Source organism: Colossoma macropomum, unplaced genomic scaffold (genome assembly GCF_904425465.1).
Source record: "Colossoma macropomum unplaced genomic scaffold, Colossoma_macropomum, whole genome shotgun sequence".
In the NCBI taxonomy this organism is placed as follows: domain Eukaryota; kingdom Metazoa; phylum Chordata; class Actinopteri; order Characiformes; family Serrasalmidae; genus Colossoma; species Colossoma macropomum.
Genome location: NW_023494791.1, coordinates 24982722 through 25006188, shown reverse-complemented (window position 1 = coordinate 25006188; position 23467 = coordinate 24982722). Strand labels below are relative to the sequence as shown.

The following is a 23467-nucleotide window of genomic DNA, read 5'->3' as shown; positions in this document are numbered from 1 at the left end:
AAACCATGCAGAGTTGTTAAGTAAACAGACTTGATTATTTGGATTCTGATGCTGTGTGATCTGCTATTATCTATAAAAATGTAGAGATCAATCAGAATTATGCACTGTGGAAATATTTCAGTATTAAAGGCTTTAGGCATTTACAGTGCAACTGTCATTGTTAACTATCTCATATGTTTTGTTTTTATAACAACATTACCAGTATTGCCATGGTTGACTGGTATGTCTTGAAATAATTATAGAATATATAATGCAGTATTGTGCAAATATCAAAGACCACCCTACATTTATTTAATTCCCAGTCAAAACAGAAACTTAGTGCAACTTATCCATTTTTCAGCATCAGGAAAAAAAAGCAGAAAATATCCATTCTTTTGGGGCAACCTGTAGCACTTTCAAAGTTAGAAGTTGGTTGCATTTTCTGCTTCTCATGATGTTGAGGTCTGGACTCTGGAGTGGTCAGTCCATTGTTCTGACAATGCCAGCAGCTTCTTTCTTTAGTTTGCAAATTTTATTCTTTTGTATTTCCTTTTCTCAGTAACAACTTCTTGACAGCCACACGTCTTACAGATGCATAGCATTGAGCTGTTTCTCATAGTGGAAGGATGGACAGAAACAGATCTGAGAACAAGAGTGGAGCTTGATTTTCTCCTCTCTCTCAAAAAAGAAAGCTTTAAGTCTTGTTTATCTGGTGACAGTTTTGGTGGTCTGCTAGGTCTTGCATAGTTGTTTAGAGCACACCAGTTTTGGGAAGTACTTTTTTTTTTCACTTATTTTCCCTTGGTGTTCCCCTTATCTATGTAAATGGATTATCTTATATCCAATCTCTTCAGAAAAAATGAAAAACGTGTACTTTATGGCTGTTTTGACTGGAAATTAAATCAAAGAGGGGTGGTCTCTCACTTTTGAGCAGTACTGTAGCGTAATATGATATCAATATATAAGTTATAAGCTATACTGTGTCAGGCAACTGTGTGATGATTTAGGCATGCAGTTTGGAGGATGCTATGCGTTGGCTCAGCTTTTATTACTGGAGTGCAAACCTAAAGGAGCAAGGAACCAAAGATGCAAAGCATATCTCGGCCAATCTACTTCTGGGGTAAGGGGAAAATTATGTATATTTTTCCACATGAAGTGGTATTGTTAATAGTTATTACCCCAGACTCCTAGGTAAAGAGAGGGAGGAAAATCTGTAGACCCAAATCTGAATAGTGATGAAATATGGTCACTATCTACACAGAAAACAAAGCTCAGAAATATTTCGATGCCTGTAAAGGAGGGGTGCTCTATGATCATAATAGAAACATTCTTTCTGTAGCTGTAGATGTCTGCTATCATGTACAGCAATAGAACTCCATCTTGAAAGGGGCTGCAGGGCTGTGTAGCCCTGGGTAGTGCAAGACGTGATTCAGCATCCATGACCCAGAAGCATATAGAAACAACAGAAGCTTAGCACTTGAAGGCACATAAACAGATCCATCTTGGCCACTTCTGCAGTCTACATGCACCATGCATGACAGTAAGCCACCATATATGACAGTAAAAGTGGGAGACTTGCCTCAGGCCCTCAGCTCGGGGAGAGAGGTGAACTTTTGAGGTCTGATGTCTAATGCATAAAAGCATGCTGAGGGCTTCTGGTGCATCCACATTTGTGTGGTGTGTGGTAGAAAGCAGTAACTTTGAGGTGCATATTGCTTATGTGTGTGTGTCCTTGGACAGTATTTTACTCTCATGTTCCTGTCCCCTCTCCATTCTCACTCCCGTCATATACTATGAAAGAACAAAGCCTGAAAAGAATAAAATGAGTAAAAGCTGGGCGTTTCACTGGCGGCAGTTTGAATGTAGATACTTTTAGAATGCCTTAACTGATGATGCATTCAACACAAAAATCAACCAGTAAACCAAAGATTAACCCTAAACAACGAACACTGCAGGTTGCTATTGTACAGAACATTGGATTAGGGATCAAAAGATGAGTAATTTGTTATAAAACATAGCTTCAGTCAGCTAACTCTGCCATAAATCATAGCAGTACATGGCTGTTGTGTGTAATTTCATACACAGAGCCATGCTGCACCTCCACACTAGTGTTTAATCAAATACAGGAAGCTGTGAGCAGAAAGCTACTGAAGACTTTAGAAAGAAAAGATTGTTCCCCACAGCTTAGAAACCACTATACACAGCCTACTGTCCCTCTTGGGCTCAACCAAAGATGAGGTTCTCTAACAGGAACTGAAATCGTACAAGCTCCTCAAGCTCATGCACTCTGTCTACACCCACACATATACACATATAGACACACAGGCTACGTCTCAATTCAGCTGGCCGAATGTGAGTGGGAAGCCCCAGCGCAGCTGGAGTCTTGGATTAGCCTCTTATTAACACAGTAATGATGCCGAATCTACTGCTTGGGGGATATTCTCGCCAGGCCCAAGCCATTTCATCTATCTGCCTGTCTTGACCCCTGCTTAGTTGTGTAGGAGTCAAACTAAGCCGGAATTAGCAGAACCCTTTCTCCTTGTCATATAAGAACTACAAAAAGCCACAGTCGGCCTTCCAAAAACATCAAAAGACTTTTTCTTTAATGCAGAGGTTTCCCATCTAGACCTCCTGCTGTGTGGAATATCTCACCGCAACATTTGTTCAGAGCCTAAATGGATGTGCAGATGAGATGGGTCTGGTGAGATGCTCACCATATTAATTTAGCGTCATCCCTGCAATGTGCTTATCTGTGTTTGTGAGGTATTGGATTTTGGATTGATTGGATGCTTGTTTTACTTGCTTTCTTTTATTTAGGAACATTGACTGATCCATATTTCTAGCCCTCTTATGTACAGCTTGATTCCCCTGTTCTTTCCAACTAATACATATTTAAAGACCCTAACAGAATTATAGAACACTCTTTTGAATTCTTGACATTTTTCAGACTTAGAGGCTCATTGGTCCCTGCTTTAAACAAAATGTCTTATCATAAAACCAGTTCAAAATGACAGTTTTAAGCAAAGTTCATTTTAAAGATGAGTCCTGCTTCTTTAATATTGTAGCACCCACTTCTATTAAAAGAAGCACTGCTGTTGTTGGCCACAGCCATGCCATACATAAGTGAAGCTTTTTTCTTTCTAAGAACTCGTTCTTTACCCCGCTCACACCTCTCTCTCTCTCTCTCTCTCTCTCTCTCTCTCTCTCTCTCTCTCTCTCTCTCTCTCTCTTTTGCTCTCTCTCTCTCCCTCTCTCCACATCCATACACACCCCCCAGGACAGTTCCTAGCCCCCCTCTGCAGTCAGAGTCCATAGCAAAATGAATCGAGTTGAAGCTGCTGGTTCTGATGGGGTGTCTGGGGTTAACCAAAAGTCAGTTCAGCAGTGGTCCTGATTTCCCACTCCAGCATTGGTAGGTCTGGGGTGCACAATGAGTATGAATTAAGTAAAAAAAAATTTGCCATACCAAGATGTATTCTAAATATATTTTAAAAATATCCTCAATATGTTCAGATCTAAATATTTTGATTAAAAAACTAAATATCTAAGAGTCTAAAATGTAATCCATGTCAAACATAGCTGTAATTGTTTTCTGTTAGAATTCATTTCATAAATCACAGCCGCTGTGGCCGTTACAATGAAATGCAGAAGTGTACTTCAAAGTTGTGTACTTCACCAAGTCACTTCTATGTTGGTGCTACAATTTCAGTCTAATCTCCCACTGTCAAAAATAAATTTACCTATGTCAGACTGAGTGAGATGTTAGCAGTCTCAGTCCAATAACAGTACTACACTATTCTTTTCAAATAGGTGCAACACTGCTAAGCTAATTGGCAATTACTGTGAAGTTTGTGACAGATTGATCCAAAATCTCAGTTCAAAGTTCAAAGACTCCCTTTCTCTGAATTACCCTCAATATGTCAGTAGCTTTTGTATTCCTTCTAACCTTTTGAATTAAGTCAGGGCTATTACCATGGCAGCCTTCCTAAGGGAGTGTTAAAACCACTTGTAAAGGATGCTGACAATTAAACATAGCCTATAAATACATTTTTTAAATGATCAGCTCCACTTTATCAGCTCCATTGTGCACCTATGTTCAGTTTCACCGCTGTTCATGAATTGTCATGAGCCTTTTCAGGACGTTTCAGGAAGCAGAGCCATCAAATAATTTCTATTAGGCATTCCCAAGTTGAAAAAAAGGCATTTTCTGTGTTCAAAAATCACAATACAACTGTTCACAAAAACGCGCAAAAATAGAGCTACTCTAAAAGCAGGCACACAAGATGTAGAAAAAAAGCCTAATCCATAAACTGCAGTGTTTCATAAAACTGATTGCACTGTGTATTTGCGTCTATTTAGGGAGAGCCACTTCAGTCCATGCTGCAAACTTTTTCCAATAAAGTGACCCAACCTCAACCACTGATGCACAGCTTTGGGAGTGAGTTTGGTCCCTAATTAATTTTTCAGTCTCCTCCTATCACTCATTTTGGGTTGCTTTGGGGCCGTAGTGATTCTGTTTTGCTTTTGGAGCGGTGTCATGCTGATTAATGAGCTTGTTTATATACCTCATCCTGTGTAGCACAAAGAAAACAAGGTAATTTTCGATTGAGTTGATTTTCTGGATGGTTAAGAATAATCTGCCCCAACAGATAACAGACATAAACAAAAAACATGTAAGGAGATTTGTGCTTTGACATAGACTCTGATTATAATTGGGTTTTAGTGCACTCATGGTGATACTCAGCGATGTGATGGATTCTAGCTGGGCAAGAAGCATGCATGACTGAACTGTGTTAACTATCTAAAAAATATGCTCTCTCTCTCTCTCTCTCTCTCTCTCTCTCTCTCTCTCTCTTTCTCTCTCTGCTGTTACACATTCTCCTGCAAATTTCAAAGTGAGAGAATCTTCTGTGAAGAGGATTTCAATTCGTTTAGTAGTTCAGTATGGCTGGATAAGAGAACCCCTCCCCCTACCACTACCCCTCTCTCTTCTTTTCAGACATGATAAATCTCACTTTTTAGCCTATACACTTTCAGGATAAACGCAAAACACAAAATACCAATTTGCTTTTCTCTTCTCAGCACCAATATGCACTTCTCATTTGCTCATTAGTGCCACTAAAGAAACCAATTGGTTGAATACAGCAGTGGTTTCCTGTAAAGTGACATACTATAATTGTCTGCCACTTTGACACTCTGCCAAGCTAAGCTGAAAGCCAGAGGGCAGAAAACATGCCAATTGAATGCTTGACCTCTTCATGTGGATGCTCATATTAGCCTCCATACCATTCAGAGCAACAATGTAAAGAGTGCGCCTGAGTGAGTGCCTTCCCCATCTCCAGTAATGCATACAGCCTTTTTATTGTTTCTGATGCAGACAGGCTCTGAGGATAAGCAGGGCATTCTTGTTATTGGGGTTCTTGTAATTGTTTTTCAGTGGAATGCCTATGGACATCAGCTGGTTTGTATGTTCACTAGTGTGAAAAAACAATATCTTTCTTTTATTAACGCTGAATTTACGAGGAAATTCTTGCCCAGTTCTGTGACATACATTTTACTGACTGCTTGCATCAGAGGGATAAATATAGCCAAATGTCTTGTGATTTCATGACAATTTATGATGTATTTTTATAGGCTGCTTTTATTACTGTGCCTTTACAAATTTTATATATATATTTATATATATATATATATATTTATATATATAATATATATGCCAAGACAAATCCATTCCACTGAGGCATAGACTCCACAAGACCTCTGAAGGTGCCCTGTGGTATCTGGCACCATAACATAAGTAGCAGATCCTTTAAGTCCTGTACGTTGTGAGGTGGAACTGCTGTGGATCAAATCTGATGTTTCAATAGAACAATCAGTCAGATTGAGATCTGGGGAATTTGGAAGCCAGGGCAACACTTTGAACTTTTCGTCATGTTCCTCAAACCATTCCGAGACAGTCTGTGCAGTGTGGCAGGGTGCATTGCCGTCAGGGAATACCATTGTCATTACGTGCGTTTCTGGTCCACAACGATGTTTAGGTAGGTGACGTGTCAAATGGACATCCATATGAATGTCCGGACCCAAGAACATTGCCCAGAGCATCACACACCCTCCACTGGATTGTGTGCCCTTTGTGGGTGCTTTCAATGGTGGAGAGGTCTGCAGGGGCACTCTGCAGCTACATAATCTCATATATAGCAGGGTGCACTGTGTGTTGTAGCACATTCCTCCTATAACAATCATTTAAAAATTCTTTGACTTGTACCATAGTAACCTTTCTGTCTGTTTGGACCAGACAGGATAGACATTGTTGTTCTCGTGCATTAACGGGCCTTGGGTGCCCAACAACCTGTTTCTGGTTTATAGTTTGTCCCTCCTCAGTAATTACTCAGTAGTCATAATGTTTTGGCTCATCAGGGTATGTAAATGAGTTGGTTTTTGTGACATCACAAAAATTGAATTCCAATTTGGCTGTTTTTGCATCTTATTTTTTCTTGTATACACCATATGGACTGGATGGAGAATTATATATTTCAGTTATGTTATGATATGGGCCCTTTAACCAATACTGTACTGGATTTTAAGACCCAAATGAAGTCAAATACAAGCCAAAAAGATTTTAAATGGTAAATTAAGTATGGGTCTGGAATTTGGCTCAAGGTTTTTCAGTGCCTGCAAAGCAGTTTTATTTGTATTCTACCTGTCTCTCAGTGTCCTTAGGGTAGCACCTGGAGGACAGGTGTTACAGCTGGTGACATGTTTTTGTTATGAGTGAAAACTTTTGGTTTTGGAGACTTCTCTGACCACCTCGCTCTCTAGGAGAGACATCCACAGCTGAACCCAGACATAAAGTCATAACATACATTCATTACTGTCTTCATTCTGCTTGCATGATTTTTTTTTCATGCTCACGAGCAGCAGATCACTTGTGGCTTCTTCTTGAGTTATCTAGCTGGCTATCTTTGACAGGCTAAGTAGAGTGTAGCTGGCTCTTTAGCGTCCTACACAAAATGTGCTGCTGACATTAAATCACCACCCACATGCTGAGCAGAGAACACAAGGAATAGTTCTCCCATATAGCAGCAGTTAAAGACACTCCTACGTTTCTACCATTGATGCAAAATGATGAAGATAAGTGCTTAGCAGTGTCCATTTGGCAGTTTGAGACTTTGTTGCCTTACAAACTTTAGCTTAACTTATTAGCTTCTTCTACAACTTTTTTAAAATGCCTCACTGTTGTGGTAAATTATTAAATACTGACACTGGAAAAAAGTCTGGAATGCACAGCAGCATGTGTTTATGACAGCTGGTAGAACAAAAAACACAAAAACACATCTACTGTTTTCACTCTAGTCACATTTAACCTGACAATCAGTATTTTTTAGCTTTTCTTCTTTTCTCTTTTGAATGAAGACAATTTTGTCATTAAATGTCAGTGATAATGATACTGGCCCATAGGTTAGCATTTGAAAGCCAACAAAAACACAAGCTTCTTGTGAATAATCACAAGCCTGATGTTCTAATATAATATTAGTTGCATAATATGTGTGTGTCACTTTGGATAGCATATGCTCAGATGTGAAAATACATGATGATATTGCACTGTGACACTGTATTTTATGTCCCTTCCACCCATGAGGCGTGAAAGCAATAGCATTGCCACTGCACTGCTGGATCCACTAATCTGACTTTGAATTCTTAGCCATCAATCTTTTAAATAGTTTAATCTGAAAGCAAACCAGCGAAATGGTGTTTCGTATTGGATGACACTGCTAGACATTCTGAGGCACAATCATTCAGATTACCTGCTGCTAACACATTGCATGGATTTTAAATTGCAGTCCCCAATTAACACCCTGACTACGCTCTCAGGAGACTGGAATGCTTGACTACCGTAGACAGTAATCCTCAGTAATCTGCATTGCTGCGCTATGAAATAGGCAAGAGTTTGGGATGTATATTAAAGGATGGGAATATAAATTTTGGGAAGGTATTTGGAAAAATTATTTTTGGGAAAATGTTTGTGAAGATGTATACACACACACACACACACACTCTTGTTATTTATATATATATATATATACATATATATATATATATATATATATATATATATAAGAAGCAATAGATGGGGCTAAGGATGATGACAGAATGTCACAAGCCTTTCCTTCAACACTACATGGTTCCACAATCTGACATGCTGAGAGAACTTTATACAGAGGTAACATTGTATCTATACGGCTCCAGACCACGTGTATCTATACGGCTCCAAGTCTGTACTGAAAACCTCACTGCTGGAGTCATACCCTCATGCTTTAATGACAGCGTGCATTCAAGCTGGCATGGAATCTATAAGTATGTGCCAAAGCCTCTGATCTGTAGATCAAATCCGAGTTGTCTGAACATGGAAGGAATAAGACTAAAAAAATCTGACCTGATGGTCAATTTCATTTGAATCATGACCTAGAAATAGTGCAGAATTTTGAATGGTCCTCTTTTATTTTAATTGTCATAACTTTTCTTTATTTTAAATTTGTCAAGATTCTTAAACTTTCTTTTATGTCTTGGTTTACAAGAAAAAAAGTTTTCAGTGTGGTCTCAGACTTTTAGAGAGCCTGTAAACGACAACAACTGCTGGTGCATTTTATCTATTTTTAGCTGTTTACAAACCTCAGAAAAACTGCATATAATGTATCTTGAAAATGTATACATGTAATCTTTTTACCTGCGTCATTCCCCGTACCTTTAACAGTGAATTCCAAAGTTGCTGCATAAACAGTGATGTCTTTTGGTGATTTTAAAATTGCACAGCTATTAGCCATTTTCTTCCTCAATCCAAACGTTTAACACACATATACAGTACTGGTGCTGCCCAGCATTACTTGCATGAAAAAGGCTTCACCACTGTTTATTTAGCAGATAAATATGCTAATTGCAAGGTATATATAGCTTCAGTGAATGGGTGTTTTATGTAATACAATTATAATATTTAATTTCAAAGCTGTTGCCCTCAAATTGTATTAGGTGGCCTGAAAGCACACTTGGTGAGCATGTGTGTGCTATATTTGGGTGATATGTATTATGGTTTTGATTGCATGACTTAATGTGTTAACGAAGTGTGTTAAAGTGCCGTGTAGATGATTTACATAGTCTTTCACAGTAAATGGGTTTGCATAGTTATCAGTTTGCACAGTTGGTTGGTTTGTTTGTATTAAACAAATCAGCTGGTTTAGAGCCAAGTACTCATTCAGCACGTTTAACAAGCAATCTGTCATTTCACAGTGAGTTAGATACACACATAGAAAATTATTTCTTTTATTATATTATTTATCTTTATTAGCATTATATGAAGCTTTGTTTAAGTTATGGTAGATGATATGGATGATGTGTTAATGTACACCAATAGACATTGTAAAAGTATATATATTTCTATTATCACTTAATGTGTTTTATAGAATTGTTATGTTATATATTTAATTGTTAAAGGTAAACACTCACCAAAGTTAACCATTGCTGCATCTGTTGTAAACATGTAAGCATAATAAACATAATAGTCTCCAGAGTGAGATTTTCCTAGTCTAGGAAACCACCCTTCTGATGACATGTCTTGAAGATGGAAGGAAAACCACTTTTGTAAAACCACAACTGCTCTGGGGGGCATACCTTGGGGCGAGCTGTTTTCTTTTCCTCATTAGCTGGCAATTACAGACAGATGGCTAATAGTAACTGCAAGAAAATAGGAAATATCTTCTTGTAAGCCGTAATTAGGATCAATATGTAAGGTACATTTTTCAGAAAAGTGACCAACATTAAATATTAAAGAAAGTAACTTCTGAATATACTTTTTTTAACAAATTATTGTTACTTTTTTACTTGTCCATAATTGTTATGTACCTTCTCCTTTAATTTGTTTCTTTCTCATCCTTCCATTTTTTCATGAACTGCTATTACTGTTCCATAAACTGATTTATATGTTAGCCCATAGTCTGTGTGTTTGCATACCTGTTTCATTTCAGGAAGCCGGAGTCACTTTGGGTAATGTTAGTGTTAACCTAGCGGGCAGTTAAGTCTATGGCTAAACTTCAGCTGTTCTGAGGTCAGCTGAGAACCAGTTACTGCTGGTTGTCTCGTCACTGGTTCCACATTAAATCTTATAAAACTCTTCAAAAACTATCAAGGACCTCACTGAGTGTGTTTACATGCACTTAATAATCAGATAACTGCAGAAAATCAGATTTTGTCAGTAATCCAGTTAACGTGTTTATATGCACTTGAGTGATCAGATAATAGGGAAACTCCGGTTCTACATGAGTCAGACAATAATCGGATTTCTGCATTACAATCGACCAATAAACTCACAGAATAAGACATGATGTAAGTGTAATGTAAAACTCAAACTTCATGCTGCAGCTTTTTTTTAAAAAAAAAAAACATTGTACCATTTTACCTGAAAATATGAACATACATCATCTAGAGGATGAACAACATTCAAATCCTTCATTTCACCAAGCATGTACTTGGTTTCAGCGTCGCTATCTGTTTTCAGACATGTGCAGACTGAAATATCTGAAAGAAATCTAATCTGAAAGTTAGAGTTTAAGTGCACTGAGAAATCTGATTTCTGTGCTAAAATCCAGCTCGTTTTATCTAATTTCTTAATTGGATGTCCAGACCTTACTCTGATCTAAGAAATCGTAGTGTGCTGTTTACATGACCATTTCAATAATCAGATAACTGCAGAAGTCAGGTTATGATAGGATTATTGAGTGCATGTAAACGCACTCACTGTCATGTCAGTTACAGATATGACGGCACTAATAACGAACTGTAGGCTTGAGGCAATGATGGAGAGTAATTGTTACTAAGCAGTGATTGGAGGGCTGAGAAAATAAGATGGACCTTAGAGAGTGTAAAGATTTTGATTTGCCATAATACAGAGACAGCACTCACAGAAAGCAAACCAAATTTCAGTGTCTTTGAAAATGTGGCTTAATAAACATTCCATCCTCATCTGATTGGAGTAGGCTTGTAATAGCCTGATGAAGAGGACAAGTTAAATGCTAAAGTTAGAAAGGTAGTTATCTGGCTGTCTAGATATCAAAGCTCAAATTTATTCTTTTTCGTTGGCTGTGTGGAAGTTTTTGGGCTGTGTTGAATAAAGATAGAATTGTCGTTTTCTTTACAATCTGCTTTGTTGATTATGATAAAGCTTTCAAATCTTGTTCTGCATCGTATTAACAGTTCCTTCAGTATCCGCTAAAGATTTTTTGCAAAATTCTACATATCTTTCTGGGAAAACAGTGAAAACAACAGCTTTGTGTGTTTAGCAGACACTCATTCCGAGAAATAAGAATGGTAGAAGGCTGTAGTATTAACCTTTCTTGTTAAGGGACTTGCCTGGACAGGGAATCATATTCTGGTCTACTGTAAACAGGGTGAGTGTGTTATACCATAAAAAAATACATCTCCATTTTTTGCTTTTTATTTCTTGACATAACTTGAATTTAGCAGCTGTCCTTCATATTGTGTGAAAATGTGATGAATGGACCAATAGACATGCTCCAAAATCGCTTGGAATACAACCTGTTTACATCACTTACATTAAAAATGATCTAATTCTCTAATTTAATTCTGAGTTTGACAAAAAAGAAAATCTACCTTATATAACAACTGACACTATTGTTAGGTACCACCATGTTGTATTTACCATCCTCTAGATCAGTGACGAGGCTTGTGATCAGGAATTCTTGCAGAGATTCCTAGTGGTTGTATGACAGATTTGTGGAATGCATGCTGGGTGTGAGTGAGAAAACATGAACATGAAAACATGAAAATGATAAAAAATTATGTATTCTGTCAAACTGATTAGGCTGAATGATACAATGTTGCACCACAGAACATTTTGAAACGTTTTTTTGTAATTAGTTTAAATGAGTGAAACTAAACTACAGAATTCTCAGTCATGATCAAATACACTTGAGAAAGCATTGTGAGACCACATGGCTGCAGAGAATGAGAATTGCCCAGCCTGTTGTTCCTCAAGACGGCTGAATGGTGAGTGAATGTATGTAGAAACGGTTTCTAACCAGCCCATGCAGAGACCCACAGAGGGGCAGATGCTCCATGTTAAGAAATGGCGCATGGTATTAAAATGTAAAACTACAGCCCAACTAGATCGGCATATTATTTACTGCACAATTATATGTAATGTACAGTTGTACAATTTCAAAATGTCATCAACCTGGAAAATTTTTATAATGATACTATCATTATATTATATTACATTATGATACTATAACAGTGCAGGTCTGATTCTCACTATAGCAGTTGATAACTAATAAAATAAAATATGGTAATGGACACAGTGAACACAGGTTAAATGAGTCAGGCCTGCTGTCACAAGACATAACAAATCAGTTTTGTGGATGAGATAGGGTGTCAAGTAGTAACTCATAGCAAGGCTTCAGCATGCTTTAGGAGGCCTTCCGTTTGTCAGGCTATTGGAGCTTCAAATATAAATTATAACAGTGGGAAACAGACCTGCAACTTGACCAATAACAGATAGTAGTGGTTGCTAAGCAGTGATTGAAGGGCCAAGAAAATAAAGTGGTTTATGGACACATTTAAGTGCAATTTTTGCCTAAAGTGTTAGTAATTGATAAAATATCATAGGCATGCAAAACAATTCAAAACATAAAAAAGGGCTCTACATCAAGGGATAAAGAGGCAGGTGCCCCCTGTAGTTCCTAAATGGTTTTTGGCTTGAATGTACAGTTGTAGAAAAGGGAGACAAATGTGGGAAAAAAGAATTTATATCTCAAAATAGAAGAAACACTTTTGGCATATGAGTATTTTTCACCAGCAGATTTATTCTCATCCTCAGATCCTGCTGAATCAGGATAAATGTAGACACCATCCATCCATCTATCCATCCAACCATCCATCCATCCATCCATGCACAACTCAGCTCCCATTTAGCAATGACGTAGAGTTAAACCTCAGGGAGGAGCTGAAGGAACTGAGGGTGGCGCGGAGCTAAGAAGGAAAACAAGAAAGAAAAAGACATGAGAGAGAAGGAGGAGGAAGGATAAGAGAGAGAGATAGAAAGAGACATGGGCAATGAGATACTGAGGCAGAAAGAGAAAAAGAAAGATTAGGTGATTACTGTCTGTCATGGAACATTTTAGGCAGGGTGGGGAGCAGATTTAAATTAAGAAGGCAATCTGGTGAGAGCGGCAGTAGATAAAATTTCTCTGCTGGAGTGTTCAGCTCAGTCCGTACTGTACTAAATGAATCTTTTCTGATGTGCTCGCTTTGATGCTGCCTCTGTTAAACCGAGGAGGGAGAAAAAGACGGACAGATTGCAGAAAAGGAAAGCACAACAAAGGATAAAACAGAAGAAAGCAACTGAAATCTTAGCGCTTTTCCTTCTGTTTCTTTTTATATCCCTGCTGTTGACCTTCAAGCTCAAGACTGTTTATTTATAGTCTCAGACTGAACATGGATGTGCACTTGGAGCTTTGTTTTGGATGCTTCTTCATTGGTATGCGAGAGTACACAGTAACATTACATTACATTGTTTCCAGCTCATGGGTCCAAACAAATGTATACTAGGCCATACATTTAAATGAGCTCCCAAAAAAGACAACTCTTCGCACAAACATCCTCAGCTTTCACGCCGAAGTCTCAGAGATTACTGTGATCTCCATACAGCCTGTCAGCAAAAGAGAGAGCGACTTTTGGGTCTGACCCGGAGGCATGCTATTCCCAATGCAGAGAGAGTGAGTGAATAAGGAGAGAGAGCAGTTCAGAGGATAGAGCGCAGTGTGGAGGCTGAGGTGAGGACACTGAGCAGGGTCATTAAAAGCATTCCACCGAGTGCGGCTTCGGAGCTGTGCTTCTGTGTGGTTCTACTATGGCCATGAGTCAGGCCTGCTTAAAGATTTCCACAGAGCTTAAAACCCTTTCATTATGAGGTGAAAAAAGAAGTGCTGGGAAAATGCAGCCTGTGTTATTTGTGCTGTGGCTGTAGAGCCTGTGTAAAATATAGTTCAAATAAAGAACCTCTTGATAAAATCCTAGCTTAAGATTAATAACTATTATTAAATTAGTAATCTTAAGTATTAGATCAATAACTATGATCAATTACTTAATACCTACTGTGAAACTAATATGTAAATTATTTGCAAATAATTCGAAGTATGTGCCTGCATATGAGCCCTTGCAGTTTAAGTGGTTAAACACAGAGTGGAGTTCAGACATACTATAGAATGTATTATTGGTAAATGCCCTTGTAAATGCAAAGGCTATCCAAAGCTACACTTTACAAGAGCAGATCAGGTCTTCAATCTGTTATTATGTTATGAGGAGTGATATTGGATCATAAAACTCTGAGGACTTCTTGCCAGCTTCTTCATCTTGTGGTCTTTCTGGCAAACTTCAAATTTCTTTCCATTTAATGCAAACATATAAACCTTAACATAAGATGGTTTAGAAACAAAAGCTATATCATTTTTTGAAAACAGGTACTTCAAGAGTTCTTTAGTAAATTGTTATTTTTATGTGTAGCGTCATAGTTATGCTAAAGTTACCTCCATAAGGTTTTAATCATCTAGTTGTTAGATTTTCTATTGCATCAGTTATTATTATTTTAATAATTATTATTATTATTATTGTTATTATTATTGTGGTTGTTTTGTTGTTGTTGTAATTTTATGAAGTAGTGTAAAGAAAGTAACATAATATGATAAAAAAGAAAAATCCATTTAGATCATTTAGATTCGGGATCTTTATGGAACCTTAAGGCTATATGGCAAGGGTCTCCATGTCCAGTCCTGGTGGTCTGCCATCTTGGAGAGTTTAGTTTCAACACACAGCATTACAATCTAATATTGAGATGTTTCTGAAAAACTTGATCAACTAAATCACCAGGACTAAATTTGGGCATTCTTATATTATGGAGAACCTGTATTATATTAAAGCAATAAGCCATGAGAGCAGAGTCAACAACATAAAACATGATAAAATACTCACATTTTCACTAAATGATTCAAGTTAGACTTGAATAATAATATTCACCAAAAGGTCTTCCAGAAATACATTGAATTGTTTAGAGTAGGCCTGTGCTATTGTTGCCAAGCAGCTATGAACTGATGAAGGAGGGCAAGAACTATTAGCCACCCAACTTTGTATATTGTAGTAATTTCATGAACTCTTAAGGATCTTTTGTCATTTAATATTTAAAATACCATTATATAGCTGAGTTTAATGCAAAAGCATTCGCCTTATCTGTTGTTTTTATGCACCAAATTTCCACTGCTGTGGCAAAGCTAAGTACCAGTAGCTCCTCAATGTGTTTTTGCATGTTGTGTTAGCAGCAAGCTAATGGTACCACACCTTTGTTTCCCCCCAAGGTTTAATACAACTTAAGGTATATGTAACCAAAAACACAGGCATATGAAGCATGTAAGACTTTCCAGTAAAGCATTCTTTTACTTTTTATTCTACAGGTTGACAGTAAATCATTCAGTAAATACCTTTCATTCACTATTATACTACACTGAATATTAATGGAATGGTGGTTTAGCCTGTTCACTATCTTTTAGTCTGTTTCGGCTGCTACCTTTTAGCCTTGTTGTTACATAAAAGTCAGTCCCTCAATTTAAACAAAACCAGGTTCTTATTTCATCTATCAATACAATTGGTGGTCCATGCAAGCAGCATAACAGTCCATTCATTGCACAATGGTTTTAGGGACTTGGCCCATTATTACAGAAATCAGTTGTTGTGAGGCAGTTGTGCATATATTTTACATCAGCTTTGAATGCAACTCAGCTAAGCTGATTTTAGGGCTGGAACTGTCCATTAATGAAGTTCTTAAAAGAAACTTTTAAGAACCTTTTTTGCTAAGAGTGTGAATTATTTGCCAGTTAAGCAGTCATAATCCTAGCAAAGCTGTTTGCTTTGTCAGCCATTGGACATCACAATGCTGCCAATATGATTCTTCCAGTGAGAATGAGTGACAGCTGACAGCATCAGACAGGAATTCCCCATCTCACACATGACTCATTCTGATGCAGCCCCACTTCAGTAATTCTGAACTATGGATTTGAGTCATATTGTGTGTGTGTGTATGTGTGTATTTATGATAAACCCTTGACAGCATGTTATAGATACAAGTATCTTGTCATCAATATTGCATATTTGATCACATCCCAGATGGTCACGCACAACAGTGTGGGATGCGTAAGGGTTGACTGTGCGGTGTAGAAGCTGTCATTATGTCACTGCTGACACATGACTCTCATAAGCCCTCTGGCTTCCCTTTCATCATACGGAGCAGAGAAAAAGAGAGAGAAGTAGAAAGGGATCAGCAAAGAGAGAGAGTACAAATCCAGCAAGAACGTGAAAGACCGAGTTGCTGCTTTGTCAGGCCTGTGTTTCTCTGGGAGATGGCGTCCTCACCGCAGGGTGGAGGTCAAATACATTAAACCATCTGGAAATCCATCCTGCCCTTCCAAATCAGTTCCCACAACAGCCATCAACACCCCCACATCAGCCAGTTCAGTCTTGTCAGCTCAAGTTTCTGAGCTTTGAGAATTTTCTGACATCATTACGTGACTTCAGTCTGACCTCCAGGTACACTACATGGCCAAAAGTATGCGGACACCTGACCATCACATATATGCTTGTTGAATATCCCATTCCACAAACATGGGCATTAATATGGCCTCCACTCTTGTGAGAAGGCTTTCCATAAGATGTTGGAGTGTGTCTCTGGAAATTTATGGCCATTCAGATGAAAGAGCAAGATCTGAGGTCAGGCACTGATGTTGGACTAGAAGGTCTGGCTCACAATTGATGTTCCAGTTCATCCCAGACGTGGGGATTGAGGTCAGGGTTCTGCCATGCCAGTGTTGTCAAATCATGTCTTCATGGTCCTTGCTTTGTGTACAGATCATCAGTCATGCTGGAACAGGAAAGGACCTTCCCTAAACTGTTCCCACGAAGCTGGAAGCATATAATTGTCTAAAATGTCTTTGTGTGCTGTAGCATTAACATTATCCCTTCACTGGAACTAAAGGGCCAAACCCAAACCCTGAAAAACAGCCACAGACAATTATCCCTCTTCCTCGTAATTTTACTGTTGGGACTAATGCATTCTTATAGGTTGCACCCACATGACATCTGCCAAACCCAGATTCAACAGTCAGACCAAATAGTGAAGCAGGATTCATCACTCCAGAGAACATGTTTCCACTGATAAAGAGTCCAGTGGTGGCTTGGCATTGCGCATGGTGATCTAAGACTTGTGTGTGGCTGCTCAGCCATAGAAACCCATTTCATGAAGCTACCGATGCCGAGTTCTTGTGATGATATTGCTTCCAGAGGCAGTTTGGAATTGAGAGTGAGTGATGCAATGGAGGATAGGAGATTTTTATGCACTATGAGCTTCAACATTCAGAGGCCTCTCTCTGTGACTTTGCTTGGTCTACTGCTTCATGGCTGATCTGTTGTTGCTCCTAGATACTTTAATTTCCTAATAATAGCACTTACGGTTGACTGGGGCAGATGTAGCAGGGCAGAAATTCTGCAAACCGACAAAGGTGGCATCCTATGACAGTGCCAGTCACATTCTACTGTCATAATTTGTCTATGGAAATTACTACTATTACTACACCATATATACCCTTGTTAGCAATGGACTTGGCTATATAGTGTATCTCTTTCTCTGCTCTATCTGTGAGCAGCTCCACAGTAAAAAGTGAAGAAGTTACAATGTATTTCTCAGTAGTAGTCCATTATATCTGTGGAAATTGGGGAGATGAGATGATCTCATCATCGTTAATCTGTGTCAGAGTGTCTATTACAAACTGACACATTTATACTTACACCTTTTTTTCCTCTTACCTTTTTTTCTCCTTTTTTATATGCTTTCTCTCTTTCACTCTGTCATTTTCAACCTCCCTCCCTGCATAAAATCAATTCGACCTGAGCTTTCCTGGGAAGCAGTCATCTTTTGTATGTGAGGAAAAGTGATGCAATGTTCAAACCTAGATGTCACACACTGTCAGGCTGGAGGAACGCTTTCAAGGTGTGTGTGGGTGTGTGTGTACATGTGAATGGGTTGTGGGTCATGGTAGGTGACCCAGATTTATAACTGAGCATTCTTGAAGCAACACTGTGTCAAAAGCAGGGCTGGAGAGAGGGACCTTGGCATACCGCATGAAAATGACATTACACTGGAGTGACACATATATGTGCACACGTGTGTGTAAAAACTGAACAGTGTTTCTCTCTCATGTATAAGAAGTAGCTGGATCTATTTAAGCGTTCCAGAGTCAAAGCCCCAAATGCCCCTCAGGAGGCTCCTCTATGCTGTGGAGGTGGAGGGTATAGAGCACAGATCATGTTTTCTTTAGCCCAAAACACTCAGCCAGGAGTGGGAGGCAGATGAGAATATTTCTGAGCATTTATAAAAACATGAGCCTTGTCCAGGAATTAATCTAGAAACAATAGAATGTAAAACACCAAGAAAGAACAATTTGGACATAAATAAACAGGAAATGAAAGAGAATCTTTTGCATTGCTGTGAGAAGAAAATCCTTGTTTTTGTTGTTTTACTTTCTTTACACCATGAAAACATTGCATGAACATTTCATGTTGAATGAAACAACTGAAATTTTGAAAAAGCAAAGCTTATTCTATGTTTGGAGTGTTATGGATTGTTTTTCTTCTGTCATATATTATCATATCATGTAATGTTTTCTCACCACAGACAAGATATATGTGCATAAATATGTATAACAGAATCTTATTTACTAGTTAATAATACCACTATTAGCTACCCAGAGGCAATGGAGCATCCAGAGACTCACACTTTCGCTTTAACACAAGCTTGTGGCAAGCAGCCTTCTACAGCTTTCGTTTGTGTTATGAAATTACAGTTTGGCCACTGTCCTACTTTATATTCCTACCCAGCATTAGGCCAGCGGATGGTGTGATGATGCAACCTTGCATAACAGCATTTTTTTTAAAATCTCTTTATGGTCAAATACATTGTCATTTAATCACCTACTATAGAAGAAATGGGTATTAAGTGAGTGAATGCAAGCTTTGATGTCATTCATGGTTTTAAAATCCCAGAGATGCACCAGAGGACGTCAGATATAAGACTAAAATCTCCAATTAACAATGAAGCTCTCGCATAGGGGAAACTATTGTGACGGCCAGAGGGGCAGAGTTGCTGTTGCACCACTCTTAATTAGTGATTTAATTTGATTATGCCTCCCCGTTGTTAGGCAGCCATATTTGGCTATTTAAGGACGGAGTAGAGACAGTTTAAAAACAAGCTCCATAACCACAGGAGACAAACCAGGCTGGAAAGCAGGGACTGTCTTACTTATAAACTCAGAAGGGTACTTTATAGGCATCATAGAATCAGAAGGTTCATTTAAATGTATTTCTGTTTCTGTACTGTTGTTTATGTCTATGGTGTATCTTCTGGCCATCACCAGGCAGTGTACAGTAGAATAACTATGCAATGATGTATAAAAAGACCTGAAAGAAAACCAGGGCTTTAATTGTTTGGTACTAGAGAAAGTGACAGCAAACACAAACATTCATGTCGGCAGTTGTTTTAAGATATTTTGAAAATGATCTGGTAAAACCAAATCTGGGACATTCCAGAACAGTGTGAGTGTGGGAACAATATTCCAGAACAGTGTGAGTGTGGGAACAATATTCCAGAACAGTGTGAATGTAGGAACAATATTCCAGAACAGTGTGAGTGTAGGGAACAATATTCCAGAACAGTGTGAATGTGGGAACAATATTCCAGAACAGTGTGAATGGGAGAATAACATTCTAGAACAGTGTGAATGTGGGACAATGTTCTAGAACAGTATGAATGGGGGAATAACATTCTAGAACATTGTGAAGGGCAGAATGACATTCTACAACCTGTGTGAATGGGGGAATAACATTCTAGAACAGTGTAAATGTAGGAATAACATTCCATAACATTCCAGATTCTGACAGTGTGAATGGAATAACATTTTAGACCTATGTGAATGAGATAATAACATTCTAGAACTGTGAATGTGGGACAACGTTCTACAACAGTGTGAATGTGGGAATAGTATTGTAGAACAGTGTGTATGTGGGAATAACAATCTAGAACAGTGTGAATGCAAGAATAACATTCTAGAACAGTGTAAATGTGGGATAAAGTTCTAGAACACTGTAAAAGGGGGGAATAACCTCAAACTCCTGTCTACCATACATATTAAATAATCAGCCAAGACATGAAATTCTAGTACCTGACAGAAATACTGCACATTGCTGAAATAACATTACTGTCGTGTGTTTATAGTTGGCTCAAAAATATAGCTACAGTTATAAGGGAAAGAAAGGAGGTGGATGTCAACATGCTGATGGAAAAATCCCAGGTCTTCGCACTGCCTGGATCAAAGTAATCCAATTATGAAAATACATTTTTTTGTGCATTTTTCTCTCTCTCTCTTTTGAGAGCTTTAATCTCCTGCTCTGTGTTACTGGAGAGAGTAAGTGATTTAGGCTGCAGCACAGCCCTCATCATGACTGCACTGCTTCACCAATGTGGCGTAGTGCAGTAAGAGCTGGAACCCCCATCTATCAGATCAGGGTAAATACTGCCAGATAGAAGAAAGTGAAACAGATTCAGTTTCCCTCTCCCTTTTTCTCTCATTCTCTCTCTCTCTCTCTCTCTCTCTGCTGGCAGGATCTTTGAGAACTCGCTGCTGAGTGCTGAGGTGAAGGAGGGAGAGATTCTGCCTCCCACCATCCAGAAGCTGATGAAAGGATACAACAAGTACCTCAGGCCTTTCTTTGACAGTAAGAAAACTCTGCAAGCAAGTGCATACACAACACACACTCAGGCACACACACACACACACACAGGCACACACAACACACTCACATCTTTCTCTCACACATATTTGCTTCATAGATGTGACAAATTAACATTTGTATTATTAAAGCATTGTAACCAGTAAAACATGCACATATAATAGTACAGAAAATATTAACCATTAAATTACATACATAGTGCATGGGTGAAAATAGATACATTTACAGATGCATATCTCACGGCAGTGGTAGCTGATGATCTCTCCCCCAGTAGGACTGTCAAACTTTTACTAAATTTTCATGTTCTAATATTTTGGAATTGCTCATGCATTTATCAAAATTTCCCTCATGCACACATACACACAGATACACACATACATATATGGTGATAAATCAATTTTTAAAACAAGTATGTAGTGCAATTTCCAAATCAAGCGAGGTCTCTCTCGTTTATACAGTTTATGTCCAAAAGTTGGTAGTAGACACCTGCTCGTCTGAACTGTTTCTTCATGAAATCGAGCAGGGAGGGCAGGGGGGGTTGCCTCTACTCTTCTGAGAAAACTTGACACTAGATGGTGGAACATTGCTGTGAAGATTTGATTGCATTCAGCCACAAGAGCATTAGTGAGGTCAGGTAATGATGTTGGATTGTTAGTTCTGGATCACAAATGCCACTCCAGTTCATTCCAAAGGTGCTGGATGGTGCCCCATCACTCCACAATTCTGCTGCTCCACAGCCCAATGCTGGTGATTTATACACCTCAAACCAATGCTTGGTATTCAGCATGGTGACCTTAGACTCATGTGTGACTGATCCAGAGCATTCTATTTAATTTCCAATGCTTTTCTATAGAGATTATACAAGTTATGTATATACAAGTGAATACATGTCAGCAATAAGAGTGCTTTATTTAAGAGGTGCACCTTAAAGTAGGTTAATTCACTAATTAGAAGGGGTGTCTGGATATTTTTGGACATAAGTTGTAGGTCAGTACTGTCAAGTGTTTTTGGGCATCGACAGACTCCTTCTCTGTTCCCTCTCCTTCTCTCTCCCCTCTCTCTCGACCTCTGATACGGCACTGGGAGTGCTGGGGCTCCTTACATAATCTCCTCTGTCTCACCAGAACAATGTCACACTTCACTTTAAGCTAGGAGAACTAGATAGTTCTTTTAAAATATACACTTTCATAGAGAAACAATAAGTTGATAATAATAATAATAATAATAATAATAATAATAATAATATAAGTTGCTTACATTCATTTCAGGGAAGTATCTCTGCTCTCAAATGGCCAAATGCATTATCAAAAATTACAGACATGTTTTTGCAGGTCTTGCAAGCAAAAAATACTGTGAGCAAAATTCAACACAGACTCACCAAAATTGGACAGTTGAAGACTGGAAAAACACAGCCTGGTCTGATGAATCTTGATTTCTGCTGAGGCACATAGATGACACATCTATGCACATAGTAGGGTCTGAATTTGGCACGAACAGCATGAATCCATGGACCTAGCCTTCCTTGTTTCAACAGTCCAGGCTGGTGGAGGTGGCGTAATGGTGTGGGGAATGTTTTCTGGGCACACTTTGGGCCCATTAATACCAATCAATCATCACTTGAATGTCACAGCCTATTTGAGTATTGTTGCTGACCATGTGCATCCTGTCATAGCGACAAATTACCATAAAATAGCCATAAAATTATGAACATGACAATGAGTTCAGTGTTTTTAGTGGACATCCTAGTCACCGGATCTGAATCCAATAGAATACATGTGGGATGTGGTAGAATGGGATGCATGAAAGTGCACTAGAAAAATCTGCAGGAATTGGACCAGAACCTCAAAGAGATGTTTCCAACCACAAAGAATTGAAGCTGTTTTGAGAGTAAAAGGAGGCCTTACCCAGTATTAGTATAGTGTTCCTAATAAAGTGCTCAGTGTGTATACATGCATCCAGCCTGGAGAATCCTTTACACAAGTGTCCCCATAAGCATCCCTCATGGCTTAAAGTAGGGGGACCTGCTGATGAGGATTGTGGCCATAAGCCTTCCATTGCCAAGAGGGGAAATATCTGCAGTATAAAGAAATGGATTTAGAGAGCATTGTATGGTTCTGGAATGAGGCTTCAAGAACCTCTGCATGATGAAAGCTGACATTGTCTCAGACTGTGTATTGTGTAGTTTGTCTGCTGTTGGAAATGCAGATCTCTTGCTTGGGGTGGAATGAAAATGTTGTGCAGAGAGGCAAGATAAACAAGATGAGCAGTGTTTTATGGTCCAAATACACAATGCTGACAGAGGTCCCAATCTGTTGACGGCGGCACATAGGGTAACACTGACCAATGCTGACCAGGGACATCTACTGACCTTGGGCGAAGTCTTCCTCCCAGTCTTCCTTCTCTTTCTATGTTTTCTTCAGTTTCTCTATATTACAGCAGTTACTAATGCAAGCCTCTGTGTTTGCTGTTTGTGTCCATTTGTCTTTTCCCATTTGGAAGCTCATTGGCTGGCAGTCAATAAATTAATACGAAACATTACTGTATGTTTTTTCAACATAAAGGAAACATGTATGTATGTATTTTTGTTTCCTAGGCATTC

At 38.6% G+C, this 23467-nt stretch overlaps 1 protein-coding gene across 1 annotated transcript in view; it reads left to right on the top strand.

The window, feature by feature from the left end:
• LOC118809957 (gamma-aminobutyric acid receptor subunit pi) overlaps positions 1-23467 on the top strand; it is a 41661-nt gene that overhangs the window by 4590 nt on the left and 13604 nt on the right. Inside the window, exon 2 of the mRNA XM_036573475.1 lies at positions 20741-20853. Coding sequence (XP_036429368.1) covers positions 20741-20853 — 113 coding nt within the window. The remainder of the gene's footprint in view (positions 1-20740; positions 20854-23467) is intronic.